This window comes from Vespula vulgaris, chromosome 20 (genome assembly GCF_905475345.1).
Source record: "Vespula vulgaris chromosome 20, iyVesVulg1.1, whole genome shotgun sequence".
Lineage (NCBI taxonomy): Eukaryota > Metazoa > Arthropoda > Insecta > Hymenoptera > Vespidae > Vespula > Vespula vulgaris.
Genome location: NC_066605.1, coordinates 3,603,579 through 3,618,850, shown reverse-complemented (window position 1 = coordinate 3,618,850; position 15,272 = coordinate 3,603,579). Strand labels below are relative to the sequence as shown.

Here is a 15,272-nt window from a genome sequence, read left to right as displayed (position 1 = left end):
AAGAAGTGACGGTTGTGTTGATCAATTATATTTATATAATCATTGTTATTCGAGTGTGGTGATTTTATCGAACACTTTCATCCCCAATGAGCATTTTTCCTTAAGCATCCATTCCAACAGTCGACTAAGTAGAACAAAGGACTTACCGGTGCTGAGGCCAAGGTACAATATCATTTTATCAGGAAAAAGAGAATTCTTCAAGAAAGTTATCTCTCGGGGATCATTCTTGAGTCTAAATTAATCAATTAGTTTCATTTCCAAGTAAAGTTTGCATTGGCCGAAAAGAGGTAAATAATTAGATTGTATTAAAGGTGTCGAAATAGAGTAATTCCTTTTACTACGTAACACAATCCATGACGTCACAATAAAAATACTGATCAGATCGTAATAAACGCATCAGACAAATATTCGCTTGTCGCGTGACACGTTGTCCGAGATGTAATACATGAAATATCATCACATTGAACATCTTAATACAGAGATAACTTCTATAATCGGACCTCTACATAGAGATAGAAAATAATACAATTTAAAAAATTCTGTTAAAATTTTTCAGTAGAAAAATTAAAAAATGTACTATAGGGTTGTAAGTTGAGCATCGTTATCGATTGGCACAGAGCGTGTACTATTTATCTTTGAGTCTATCTAGGATATGCTCCTGTCGGTACATACACATTATTAAATTCTACTTTGCTTTTGTATTATGAAATTGTATATAAAACTTTTTTACACACATTATAAGCTGTTCGAAAAGCAGCTTGAATCTTTTTAATATTAGAACTACCGACAGTTAAGACTTTCTATTTTTACTAAAACCAATTAATATGGTCTTTCAAATAATGGCCTTTCAAAAATACGTAAAAATAAAATATTTTTATATTTATTGATTTATTATTTTCTTATAAAAGGAATTTCATATTGTGTAGTACATGTTTAGTATTATTAATGTAATTATGAAAATGTAAAATATTCGTAAACGCACTTTATCATACATTTTTATTTTATAAAAATAAATTCCTTTTAATACAAAAATGATTTCATTCCATGGGGAGGGGATTTATTTATATAATTAGTTTGAATTATTCTCGGATTTATACTATCAAATAATTCATTAACAATTCATTAATAATTTACTTGTGTGACTAGTTTTTTGTGGCATTTTCCTATCTTTACAAATACTGCCATATTCTTGTTTTGTCAGTACATAAGCTAGATACCATCTTATAACTGAATACTTATATACATAGCGATAATTTACGCTTTTCTTTATTTTATTTGTTGTAACATGCTCTCCTATTAATTTATCTCAAAATTTAAATTAACAGTTATGCAAGCGAATGAGTACTAAATTTAATGCCATGTATACTATTTTATAATGCAGTTAATTTACAATTATTAACATAAACAGTTAGATTTTTTTAATTACCTCTCGTTTCACTCAATAAATACAGTTAATTAAAAAAAAATTCAATTGTCATTATTATCTACAATGATATTCTCATAATTTACTACATCGCTTTCGTGTGAATCGTAATACGTTTTATTTTTTCAAGTAAATAAATAATATCGTTAACACTACAAGTGTCATTTAGCAGACTTCCTGTATACATTGCATGTTTATCAGCACATCTGTCAGAGCTGTTTTTAATGTATTATTTAATATATTATAATTTTTAATATATATTACCATATTTAATATGTATTTAATATATTAATAGAAAAGGTGTGTACGTTGCAAATAAAAAATGAAATAAATACTTATAAACTTATTCGTAGTTCCTATTGTGCCAGCCATAGAAAAATATATACGTGGTGATTATCGCGTTCAATCCGTTTAAATTGATTTTCCATTGCAGCAAAATTATCAGTACGTTCATAAGTTTGTTAAAATATGCCGCTACAGGTGACTGTATCATAAATATCTTCACTTATTTCATATTGTCATAGTTCAGTTTCGTTTGTTTTATCAAAGAAAGATTAATCAGATGTAAAAACGATAGAGAAACGTTGTCCACATCTTAATGTTACTTTTATTAACCTAGCCCATTAAATAGTTTGATCTATGATATTCCTCTTTTGATATGAACATTGATGTAGTAATCATTATCAATATTTTTTGGTAACCGATATCCAATATTATTTACTGAGGTAGGAACATTTATAATTTGTTCGAAAATTTCATATTGTCCACAAACGTGACATGTTGAATTTATATAAATGATATACATGGGGAAAAGAATACTAAATCTAGTACAAGAAGATGAAACGATTTTTGTGTTTACAAAAGGTCATTGGAAATTGAAAAAATGGAGACTTAAAGATTGAATGCAATATCTATTCGCCATCACATCTAAATTAACTCTTAGTAATTCTGTGATCAATAATTTTCTTGAGTTTAAACTACAATCGATTACAAATTCCGCATAAAAAATCGAATGGATTGCCTGGAAATTTCTAATGAAATTTAAAATGAGTGTTGCTATTGTTATTGAAATTTCTATAACGTATTTTTGATTCAATTAAGCTCAGTAAAGTGCTATTAGATGTTTTGTTATTTGAAAATGTTTTAATTGTATAGTCAATATTATTGACAATTGATGATTGAACAGTTGGTATTGTTGATATTAATGAAACTTTATTTTTCAAAGCTTTTCGATGAGTTCGAAAGTTCCTCAGACGAAGTAGGATAATTTTTAGGGTTTTTTTTTCAGAGGATTGCGCATTCGTTCCAACAGAAATTTTACAAATGATAATATTAGTAGCAATTTCAACAATAACTTTGCCAATAATAATTTTGGTGTATTTTTTTGGAACTGATTTTGTAAATGAACTGGTGGAGATTTTCGTAATTATTTTGGATTCGTTTTTAGCAAAAATAATGTTCAGATAGAAATTGTTTTGGATTTCTACAAGGAGAACAATCGATTATAAAAGACTATACACCTAACGACTATGAAATTCGATAAGATCAATTTTGAACAACTCTAACTTTGTCTATTTCTGAAAATATTCTTAAAGAATCATACTGATGAATAAAAATCTTTTTGTAAAAACGATTTTTAAAAACTTTTTGATATATGTAATTCCATAAACATCGGTACATCGTTTCCTGGAAATTGTCGTTCTTTCAAGAACTCTGTCGATTTTGCAAAAGTATGGTAATCTGTTGGAGATTTGTCCGAGCTGTAAGTAGGATACATTAGTACCCTTCATTTAAAGTTCCAGAATATTTTTTGATCTTCGGCTTCACATGAGAACAAGCATTACCGTGAAGAAACATTGGATAGCAAGATACCTCGGTTATGCTTCTATACATCTTTTCTACAGAGCTGTAATTCTTGAATGAATTTTCTTTGAAGGAACGTTTTTGACATTTGAAAAATGAAAGAGAGATCGCATCGATGATATTTTTAATTCTCATCAATATTGTAAACACATGAACTAACGACAATATTAGTTACTTAAAGACGAAATTTAATATGATATATAATGTAGATTTTTTAATTCATAATTGATACATGCCCAGGAGTCCGAAAGTCATATGATTTTTTACAAAATTTGAATTGTTATTTAATTTCATTATAAAAAATGTAATAAAAATATCATGCAATTCCACTCAATCTTTCATTATTGCAGCACAACATTATCCATCTAATGCGGTGTGTAAGATCTATAGGGAAGTAATTATTTTTTAATTACATAAAATTATTCTGATTAATACAGTCGACATGAATCCTTCTTGGTAATGATTGATAATTAGGGAGTTTCTTTAAATAATTAAGTAAAATATAATTGAATGCTTTATTCTTTAAAATTTTGATCATTCAATTTATATGATTTTTTTATACTGGATTGCTAAACGAAGCATAAAAATTTTTGGAGGCCTTGAGATGGAGCATGACACTAAAAAGAAATTAGAAGATATCGGAGTCAACTAGTCAACTATTTTGTACTTTTTCGTATAAACCAAGTTTGGTAGTGACAAGTTTGAATTCACTTGGGAAATGTGGACTAGTGAAAAATAAATAGCTAGCCTATATGAAAATTTTTTTTATCTTATTTCTTACCTTGTATTTTACCTTTCTTTGTCTTTTCTCTTATCAAAAAGCATAAAGTTAATAAATAGATATCCGGCGAAATGCAAAATTCATTGTTTTATATCCGTACGTATTTATACATAAACGGTTACATACATTTTGGTCAAATACATTTTCCATAGCTGTAACAATAATCGTAACATAGGAGTTTGTAATATTGCTACGGTAATATTACCACGGCTGATATAATTGTATTTGCTGCGGTATAGCTTATAGAAGTGAGTTATCAGAAATATTTAAGAAATATTTTGTGTATTTTAAGAATAAATTTATCAATTGCTCTGGAATGCATTTTCATTACGTTATCTTTGAATGAGTACAAATTTATGCATTCAATATAAATTATACACGTATAATATATTTTATCGCATGTATAATCCATTTTACGATTTTTTTAAAAAGACAAAATTTTAGTTTTATATTCACCTAAGTAATTTCAGTGATTTTTGAATTTGATATATAGATTTCAAAGTTTAATATATAAATTCATTTTATCGTGTTATACTATGACTTCAAACAAACTCGCAAAAATTGATTGTTCATAAGCAGCATGACAGTAGAATTTCAATATGGTGAATTTTTTAAACGCTAGTTTGTTATTGTTAGAACTACTATTTTGACGGCCAAATAAAATAATGCAATTGCCAAATAAAAATCTTACTGATATAGAAAATGTATGTGATTAGCTTTATTACTTTCTAGATGATTATCGTATATATTTGTTCAAATAAAGCTTTTCACGTGCTGGTCATACTACACATTTTATCAAGTCCTTGCTCGTTTATATTGATTAGAAGGTCTATTAAATTATTTCAATGAAAGTGAAATTCTCATATATATTTGTTCAATTAAAGTTTCGCGTGTGTGGTCGTACCACATCATTTCATCAAGTCCTTACTCGTTTATATCGATTAGAACATCTGTTAAATTATTACAATGGAAGTGAAATTTGAACAATTTGTATTAATATTTTACAATCGTATCTACAATAACACAAACGTGAAACGTGTGTATATAGATATAATACATAAATACGAACGATTTACAGGGTGTTCGTTCATAAATATCCGAACAAATATCTTATGACTGGTTGAAATCATAGGAAAATTTAATAAAAGAAATTTGTACGGGTCTGAGTTAGTTACGAAGTGTTGACTTCGTAGTAAATATAAAGATCTTTTTTTACTTTTATCTTTTTTAATTTATGAAGATCAACATTGCTTTTTTAAATAAATATCTGTAAATATTTTGCATATTTATATAGTAGTAGTCATTTGCAATCAAAATCATATCAAGTAAAAAATTACCATTACATATAGTTTACGAGATAATCGGCATTATATATTAAAGTAATTGCTTCTTATACTGCAATTTGTTTACAGATACCTCAATAATGCGAAATACACACCTACTTGATTTGTAAATAATACATTTGTATATATTATTGTATATATTGTGTGTATGGAATACACATACACACACATACTAAGAGAACTATGTTGATCTTTATAATTCGAAAAGATCGTTTCTAAAACAAAAATGTTTGCATACACTTTGTAGATGATTGAAAGTATTGTAAATTTCTATTATTAAACTTTCTTATAGCTAAAACCAGTCGCGAGATATTTGTTTGATCATTCCTGAACGAACACCCTGTATATTCACACATCAAAGAGAAAAAAAAGCAATAAAAGAGGAAAATGAAACGAACGTTTATTAATCGATAATATGCTAGCAAAGATAAAATTATCGCGAATATGCACAGTGCAAACATACGTCGCGTGCACTCCGATCTGTACGACACTCGGAATAACCGAATGACTAACTCAAATAAGCAACAGTAATTTTTTCAATAGTTTAGAAATCCTATTTACTTTTTGTGCACTTTACTTTCTGTGATGTGTAAATATTTTCTCATGAATTTTTATAGAACGTAATCGTCGATATGTTTAACTTGAGAAATAGTTCTGTCAACTTTGAAATAATGTTTCTTGTGGGATTAAAGATACTCGTCCTTCTTCTTCTTCCGAAGATCGCAAGATCGCAAGATCTTCCTATCAGCGAAGAACAGATTCCTTTTATCATAGATATTTGCAAATTATATGGATCGAAATCCGCAATTTTCTTATACTCTGAATCGATAAATGGTAAAGATATTTCTCATTTCCTTCTCATCATTTCTACGATATTTATTTATTTTTTTTTTCAGAAATGGAAATGACAACAATGATGTTTAAATGGAGGCGTGCATTATCTCGCGAAGGTGTTGCGAGCACGAACTTGTACTTTTCACAATTGCACAAATCGTCGTACTACATAAAACAAATTGTACGACCGTATTATATAGTGGTGATTTCTAATTACAGTGTGATTAATGAGTTTTCTTTAGCAACAAGTACCTTTAACATGTCATCAGCTATGTGGCTAGTGATATTCATTTACAAGGAAAATGGTTCCGGTTACTGTCAGAATCCACCAGGTAATATATTTCATTTAAGATTCAATTCCGAAATGATGGTCCGTTGTGGTACGGAAAATATTTTACGAGAATGGTATTCGATCGATATGAATCGAACCGAGATCGATGATGTAGCTACGTGGAGCTTAGAGAAAGGAATCACTAATATAGTTCCAGATTCTCTTCATGAAAGAAGATATAATTTAAAGGGTTTGATCATGAGAGCTGTTATAATTAAGGTAAACAATTTTCGGTTAAATATCTTTTCTTTCTTCTATTTATAAAGATTAATCTTTCTATTCTTTTTCTTTTTTTAGGATTCATCATTTATAACTGTAAAAAAGGACGGTGAATTAGGCGGTACGTTTGGTGAATTACTAAAAGAACTTTGTACCATACTTAATTTTAGTTTCGATGTTGTCTTGGAATCAGAAGAATTTGGAAGTTGGAATCCAGAAAAAAAGACTTGGTCTGGAGCAATTGCAGAATTACATGCAGGACGTGCTGACATTTCTCTTTCAGGTTTTTCTGTTACCAATGCCAGATTGAATGTTGTTGACTTCACGGTTCCTTTTTTGAATATCAAAAACTTTCTTGTTATTCGAGAACCTGAAAAATACGGGATTAAATGGTCATCTCACTTTTTAGTACGATAAGTTTCAATTAAATTTGTTATTTTTTCCTTCTTCATGTGTTAACTTTCATGAATTAAAGAATTGTTATTTTTGTAGACTTTCAATAATTCTGTTTGGATTGCTATCATTGCAGTATTAATAACTTCATCGATCTTATTGATTTTTCTCAAAGTAAATAATGGAAGTGATCGTAAAATAGGATATTTATTCATCGATAATTTTCTGGAAATTTGGAGTATATTTTGTCAACAGGGATTGGCAGGTTTGCTTTAATGTTTCTTGATTTGCGTTTCATTTCGTTTTTTTAATACACAAATTATTTTTTAATTTATACAAAGTATTTCTTTATTGTAGATTTTTCTGGTAGATCTTCTTTAAGAATAGCATACTTCTCTGTATTTATTTTGGTTACCGTCTTATCGGCCGCCTATTCAGCAGGTTTAATAAGCTTTTTAACGTCTACTATTCACGTCTTACCCTTTCATTCATTAGAGAGCTTCGTTCAAGACGGTACTTATCAACTTGCCGTCGTTCGTGGTACGGCTTATTATGATAAGTTTGCAGTGAGTATAATACGTACATATACTGCATGCATATGTGTGATCTACGTTATTGTGTGTATGTGTATGTGCGTGTATAAAACAATAAGTATACTAGAATGAAGAAAGATGAAAAAAATATTCGTTTGTAGAATTCAGGAGATCCACTCGCAAAGAAATTGATGAAGTTGATGTTAGAAGACAGAAAGTTGCCCCTTACTGAGCAGGAAGGATATAAGAAAGTATGATGAAATAATATAAAAAAATAATAATAATGTTTACATATACAGAATGTAATGAAATTACTCGCGAGAACTTCGAGAATGGATTCGGCATATTTATAGAAGAAAAAATAGATTCTATCAACATGAATCCAGAATTGCGTAATTTTTTAGTTATATGATTTTCATGTGAAAAAACCATTTTTACAATTACGCCTTTTAGTTTCTATTTTATTATAAATCATCTTAATTTAATATAAATATCTATTATTAAATTATAGATTTGTAAAAATCGGAAATTAGCATTCTACACAGTTGATAAAGATGTTATAGCAAATTTGAAAATACCATGCAATGTGGTTCATATTGCTACGGGACATGTAAACAATATTGCTATGATTTTATCTAAGCATAATCCATTCACCGATGTCATCAATTTTCAGTAAGAATCTAATAATTAATTTTTGTAATAGTTGCTTTTATTTATTATTTTAATAATTAAGTTTTATTTGTCATACATTAAAGCACTCGTTCTAGTTTACAGAAATATGTTTACAATGGTATGATGAACCGTTTGAAACAGAAGACAATTAAAAAAAAATCCAATAATATGATCAAACATCAACCAGTTCCCCTAATCAGCGTAATATTACTTCTTATCTTCATCCTTATTGGTATTGTTTTGAGTATATGTATTCTGGTTATAGAAAAGCTTATTTTTGCTCGTACAAAAAAGAAAATATTGAAGGTACATTATATTCCGTCCATTAAATCGTTAGGATTTTACGTAAAAAGGAAGAAAAGTTTAAGAAATATCACAAAGTATTACACAAATCGTATATATGTACGCGAAAATTATTAATGACAACGCAGATGTTCGTTTTCGATGATTATTATTTTCTAATAAAAAAGAAATATGCGTACGCTATCTTATCTTCTGCATTATTTAGTACAGCTTTAAATCACAATTGAATTTTTTTATTGTATGATACATATATATTATACATTTTCTTTATTTATCGAATGTACGTATGTACGTATATTATAACTCTTTCGATCTGTTTTGATTTTGCGTATTCGTATGAAGTATGATTTAGCTATGTATTTCATAGTCAACAAAAACATTTCATTTACCATATCTTATGAATAGTGATTCAGTGATATAACTAAATTACGCTTTGTTAAGTTTCCATAATCATATTTTTCTATTTAAAGTGAATTAATTTGATCATAACAACGTGTCAAATTTCACATAATACCAATCAATTGCAATGTATATAATGTCGAATATAATATATTAATATATATATATATATATATATATATATATATACATATATATTTATATTATATAATTAAACTCTTTAAGAAATATTATATATATTTGCATTATTATATAATCATATAATTATATTATATGTAATATATATATATAATATATATATATATATATATATATATATATATATATATATATATGTTATACATGTTATATTTATATAATTAAAAATGTTTCAGAAATATTAGATTTTTCGATATTATATTTGCAATGTATAATTGATGTGAAATGATTATCTTTTAATATGATATTTTTGCGTTTTGATCGTCTCTATTCATAGAAGTTTCTAATTAAATTTATATGAAACACGTTATATAATTAATGTTATAATTACATTTGTACAATTCGTTAAACATATTCTCAATTCACTATAATAATTTTTTAGGATATGCTGGCATTTTTGCCTAAGAAATAGATAAATTATAATGTTTACATATACATATACATATATAGAGAATCATTTAAAAAGTAATATTCGTTTTAAAATTACAACGATACAAATATTTTTTAAAAAAGTTTCCTTTATCTGTAACTTCACTTTAATTATAAATATATACTTAGTTATTTTTTAATTTAACTTTTTTAGTATCTATTTAAACATTTACCGTAATGTGGAATGAGTTTATTTATACTTTCATCATACACTTCCGTTGTAAGTTCACTTAATTAGTCTTGGACAATACGCTATTTTATAAATTATTGTTTTCTTCTTCTGTAATTTCCTATCGATTCATTTTAAAATTTTTCACAAAAATTAGCATATGCTCTAATGCGAATGATTCAATATTCATACTCATGCGAATATGTTCTCTAACCTAAAGTGTTAAAAAGAAAAAAGATAAAAATTTTCAAAGTGAAGCCAGCCATTTATAAGGGACTATACACTTGTCAATTACGAAATTCTACAAGATCCATTTCAAACGACTGTAACTTTGTCGGTTTTTGAAATATTCTGATGAAATTTTCGAAAAATATTCTTAAAAAGTCATATCATTGAATAAAAACACTTTTATAAAACCGATTTTTTAAGACTTTTTAGATATATATATATATATATATATATATATATATATATATATATTCTTATAAATATTGTTGTACGGCATGTTTTAAATCACCATTTTCCGAAAAGCGTAATTCTTCAATTTAATAAAAGAAATTTTTCAATTTAATAAAAAATTATCGTTCAAAGCCAAATTTGAACTGTAAACAGGATACTCTATTTAAAGTATTCAAAAATATTTTTGATTCTAAGAGGCATATGAGGATATTATCGTGGAAGATCACCATACCTTGAAAGAGCAAGATGCCTAGTATGTAATTCTACGTAACTTTTCTACACAGCTACAATTTAAGGATAAATTTCTATTGGATGAACGTTTTCATCGTTCGAAATGTCTATGATGCTCATTACTATTTTAAATGAATGAACCAACGACGATATTAATTATTTAAACACAACGTATAATACAATTTATGTCTTAGATTCTCAAACTGTGATCCATGGTCCTTTAGGGATTCAATATTTAATAGTTAAGAATCCGTAACTGATTTTTTAAATTAAAAAATTAAATTATTATTTGTATTTATTATAAAAAATATAATAATAATATCATGCGATACTAATTAATGTTTTATTATAGCAATGTTTCCCATTACGGCCTATAGGGAGATAATTTTATCCCAATCATGTTAAATTGTTTTGATTTACGCAGTCGATATGAATCCGTAAAAAGAGTTGATAAGTCCTCTTGAAGACTTTTTCTAAAGAAGTGAAAAAAGTAACGTTGAATTTTTTATTGTTTAAAATTTAGATGATCCAATTTTTTGTAGATCAGATAGAGGTAAAAATAGGTCGTGAAGATGTTCATTATTTTTTATATTTTCCGTCCAATATCTTACAATTTACCATACAGAATTGATGTGTTCGATGGCTAATGCGGAACTGCATAAATAATTAAAAGAAACAATGAATGTTTTATCGCTCGTACTGTTTGCCTATCATATGGATGTGTGTCCTTCAGCGCATGTCCTGGGGTTAAGTCAATCTATATTCTCTTTCCTTAATGAAAATATCTATTCATAGACTTCACAGTAATGTTATGATACTCTCTACTTTCGTAAACATCTTTCTAAAACTTGAGGTAATATTGATTTCTGGAAGATTTAATTGTTTTGTTTGTGTACTCTTCTGATTCGTAGTCTAGGCTTAAATATTTATGCTCGATTTTTTTGTATTTGAATTATATAGTGTTTCCATATTCGATCATCATCTAGCACAATAGTATGACACTTTTTATTTAACCATGTCAAAACTTAATTTATTTAAATTAAAATAAATATTTAAATTAAAATGAGTACTCACTTTCTCTTTCTCTTTCTTCTCTCCCTCTCTCTCCCTCTCTCTCTTCTCTCTCTCTCTCTCTCTCTCTCTCTCTCTCCTTCTCTTCTCTTTCTCTCTTTCTCTCTTTTCTCTTTCTTTTCTCTTTCTCTTCTTTTTCTTTCTTTCTCTCTCTTCTCTTTCTTTTTTCTTTCTCTTCTCTTTCTTTCTTCTCTTTCTGTCTCTTTCTTTTTTCTCTCTTTTCTCTCTCTTTCTCTTTCCTTAAAACAATATACTTTTTGTTACCGTTTATATCTATATGTAGTTGCTTGTATTTTAATGGTTTTAATAGTAAAAAAAGTTATATCTAATCAACTTCTTACCTTCTTCGAAAATACCCTCTTTGCTTGTTATTCGTTTATAAAATTGTATACTGTGATTTTTTAATATAATTGTTGTAACACTATACGAATATTGTAGATATATGTATAATATTATATATATGTATAATATATATGTATTATTATAATATATATGTATCATTTTATGTTTTATAATAAGTTATATACGGCCTGTTTATTTCTAAGTATTGTTTTCTTCCTCCTTTTAGCATTTATATAAATCGTTTCGTTCGCTCATTTTTCGCCGTGTTATATTCTGACATATATTTAAGAGTAATTCAATTTATCTTACAAAATATTATATTAAAGATTATTATGAAATAGAAATTTATATTATTATTCATTTATTTAAACATTTTTTTATACGATGTTATAAATTTTATTATGCGACAATAAAATACTTGTTTGATGCGTTTACTACAATATAGTCACTATTTTATGTGAAATCGCGGATTGTATTCCGCAACAATAAAGAATCCTCTATTTGATGCGTTTACAATCCAATCATTTGCTTCTTTTCGCAAAACTTTATGCGGGAGTAAGATTAATTAATTAAGACACAAGAATGATTCTCGGAACATAACTATAGGAAGATGCACGGATTGATAGTTCCAGTGTGATCGTTCATGTATATCTATTATTAAGTGTTACCGTTATCTTTTCTGGAGAATTTTTCTTTGCATCAATAAGCTCCTTTCCCTAATCGATTGGTATTGAAGTAGAGACTCAAGTAAAAATATTTGTTAGGGATGAAGCTATTCGTTTAAATCACCACACAATAATTATATTTAATTAATCAAAACAACTATCACTCCTTCTGCATTCACTACAAAAAAAAAAGAATATAATTCTTTAAACGTTTCCTTTCCTACAAAATCAACGCACTACAATTTAATGATTATGATTATGATTACAAAAATAATACTATTAACGCGTATCGCGCACTGTTTTTAGATTGATATACAATTGAATAAAATGAGGTAATTATTCTAACAGATTTTGAATACAGAGACTGAGACATAGATTTTAACAGAATTCCGATACAAAGCTGAGACAGACACTGCACATGAGTTAATTAATTATTACTGGCTGACACCTTAACTTCTTTATATCCTTATATATATATATTATGCACTCGTTGGTTCAAATTGAGTTGATTCAAATGAGTCATTTTCCCCGTGCGACGCTACACGTGTTGCTCTGCACGCGCATGCATTGGCCTTGAGTGCAGTGTCGTCTTATGCTGCATGTGTTATTTTGTACGCACGTCGGCTGATTTTGGGTGCAATATAGTCTGTGAAATACACTTTATTTGTCATTTTGCATGCGTGTCTATTAGGTGTAGTATAGACTGACGCTCCACGTGTCCTTTTACACGCGCGTTTGCTGATCTTAGATACAGTATAGTCTGACATGATGCATTCATGAATGCACATCGTATGCCTATGTAATGTACTCTTCAATTTGTAAGGTTACTAGAATTACTTTATCACTTTTTTTACATTCATGTCTTCAGATTGTTGTGTAAGTAAGATAAAGATAAAAATAGTGGAAGTGCAATACTTTCCATATTTTTTTCTGATGTACAATCACTATGTAGAATCAATGCATTCAATAAATAACGCACGTTCTACCTCTCGTACTGTTTACTTATCGTATGAACGTATGTTTTTCAGCGAAGACACTTCATTTAAGTCCAACATTATAATACAATTTATATGATTTTTATTTCCTACTAGGTTACTTCAGAGGACGTTAAAATTTTTGAAACGTTGAGGTAGGTATAATCTAAAAAAGATTGGGAAATACTGCATTACAGTTAAGTATTTTGTATTATTTTTTGTAACCAAGATATGATTTTATAATCACAATGATCCAGTGGAAAATAAATAGTTTATATACATGAATATTTTTTCTTATCTTATTTCTTACCGAAAAATACAAAGTTGGAATCCAACAAAATGCACATTATATACAATGAATTAATAAAGATTAAGAATCGCTAATTTATATTAATGTATGATTAAAGATCTATAAGAATATTTCATGTCATATAGCTTCGATAGTTATGCAATATTACTTATTAGATTCATACATATTTCTTCAAACATACGGAAGTCATAATTCATTTTCTTAAGTGCTTACCTCGATTATATCGATCAGAATGTCAACTAAATTATTTAAATGAAGTCAAATATTAACAATCCTTCATAACGTTTTACTATCGTATGTAGAATATTATAAACATATAACATATATATGTAGATACATAAATGACAATAATAATAGAATAGTAATAATAAATGAGATAGAATAATAAATGGAAATAATAATAGAAGTGACTATAATTCTCTAAACAGCTTCGAAATTTAGTATCTTGCGATCTTCTTTCGAAGTCGAACAGAAATTTTCCCATTCCCTTTAGAACAAAGTCGCCAATTCGTTTAATTTGAAGAATAAGACTAATTAATCGATTGATTTTTTTCATTCTTTTTCTTCCGAAGACTTCGAAATCGTACGAATTTCTTTCTCTCAGAAACAGACAGATTCTTTTACTATAGACAATTGCGAATTATACGATCAGAAATCTGCAATTCCCTTATATGCCGAATCTGAAAAAGGTAAATGTCTCATTTCCTTTTCTTCATTTCTACTACATTTATTTTCTTCTTCTTCAGAAATGGAAATGACAACGATGATCTTCTCTTGGATGCGTGCACTCTTTCGGGAAGGCATTGCGACCACGAATTTACGCTTTTCACAATTGCACGAATCATTCTACTACATTAAGTAGATACTGTTTTATATCGTGATGATTTATAATTACAAGGCGATAAAGGAATTCTCTTTAGCAACAAGTATTTTTGACAAGTCTTCAGCTATATGGCTAGTGATATTTTTGTACAAGGGGCATGGCACTAATTATTGTCTCAGTCCACCAGGTAATATATTTCATTTAAAATTCAACTCAGAAATGTTGGTCCATTGCGGTAAGGAAAATATGTTACGAGAATGGTATTCGATCGACACCAATCGAACTGAGGTCAATGATGTAGGTACGTGGAGTTTAGAGAGAGAAATTACTTAAATAGTTCCAGATTCTCTTTACGAAAGAAGACATAATTTACAAGGTTTGATCATGAGAGCTGTTATAGTTAAGATAAAATATATTCAGAGCTGTTATAGATATTTTTTGTATTTTCTACTTAAGAAGATTTGAACTTATTTTTTTCATTGTTTTTTTTCTCCTTTATAATAGAGA

General features: G+C 27.8%; 1 protein-coding gene and 1 long non-coding RNA gene across 2 annotated transcripts; one reads left to right on the top strand and one right to left on the bottom strand.

Annotated features, from left to right (window-relative positions):
* Positions 1 to 5,909: 5,909 nt before the first annotated feature.
* LOC127070958 (probable glutamate receptor) lies at positions 5,910 to 8,942 on the top strand. The gene is made up of 8 exons (XM_051009595.1): positions 5,910 to 6,244; positions 6,307 to 6,794; positions 6,873 to 7,202; positions 7,287 to 7,452; positions 7,545 to 7,753; positions 7,882 to 7,971; positions 8,232 to 8,392; positions 8,488 to 8,942. Exons 1-8 carry the CDS (start codon positions 6,043 to 6,045, stop codon positions 8,810 to 8,812), a joined length of 1,971 nt encoding a protein of 656 aa, XP_050865552.1. The 5' UTR covers positions 5,910 to 6,042; the 3' UTR covers positions 8,813 to 8,942.
* A 2,292-nt stretch (positions 8,943 to 11,234) lies between these two features.
* On the bottom strand, positions 11,235 to 13,075 carry LOC127070960 (uncharacterized). Its single transcript, XR_007784753.1, has 3 exons — positions 11,993 to 13,075; positions 11,655 to 11,890; positions 11,235 to 11,562 (listed from the first exon to the last, which is right to left on the bottom strand). It is a non-coding gene; the product is annotated as an uncharacterized LOC127070960 (long non-coding RNA).
* Between the last annotated feature and the right edge of the window lie 2,197 nt (positions 13,076 to 15,272).

What these genes read in the sequence shown, in the direction of transcription:
- LOC127070958 (XM_051009595.1), top strand. Translation starts at nt 6,043, where the DNA reads ATGTTTAACTTGAGAAATAGTTCTGTCAACTTTGAAATAATGTTTCTT. An exon ending in CTTATTATGATAAGTTTGCA is followed by an intron (nt 7,754 to 7,881) that starts GTGAGTATAATA and finishes ATTCGTTTGTAG; the next exon opens with AATTCAGGAGATCCACTCGC. An exon ending in AGCAGGAAGGATATAAGAAA is followed by an intron (nt 7,972 to 8,231) that starts GTATGATGAAAT and finishes ATTAAATTATAG; the next exon opens with ATTTGTAAAAATCGGAAATT.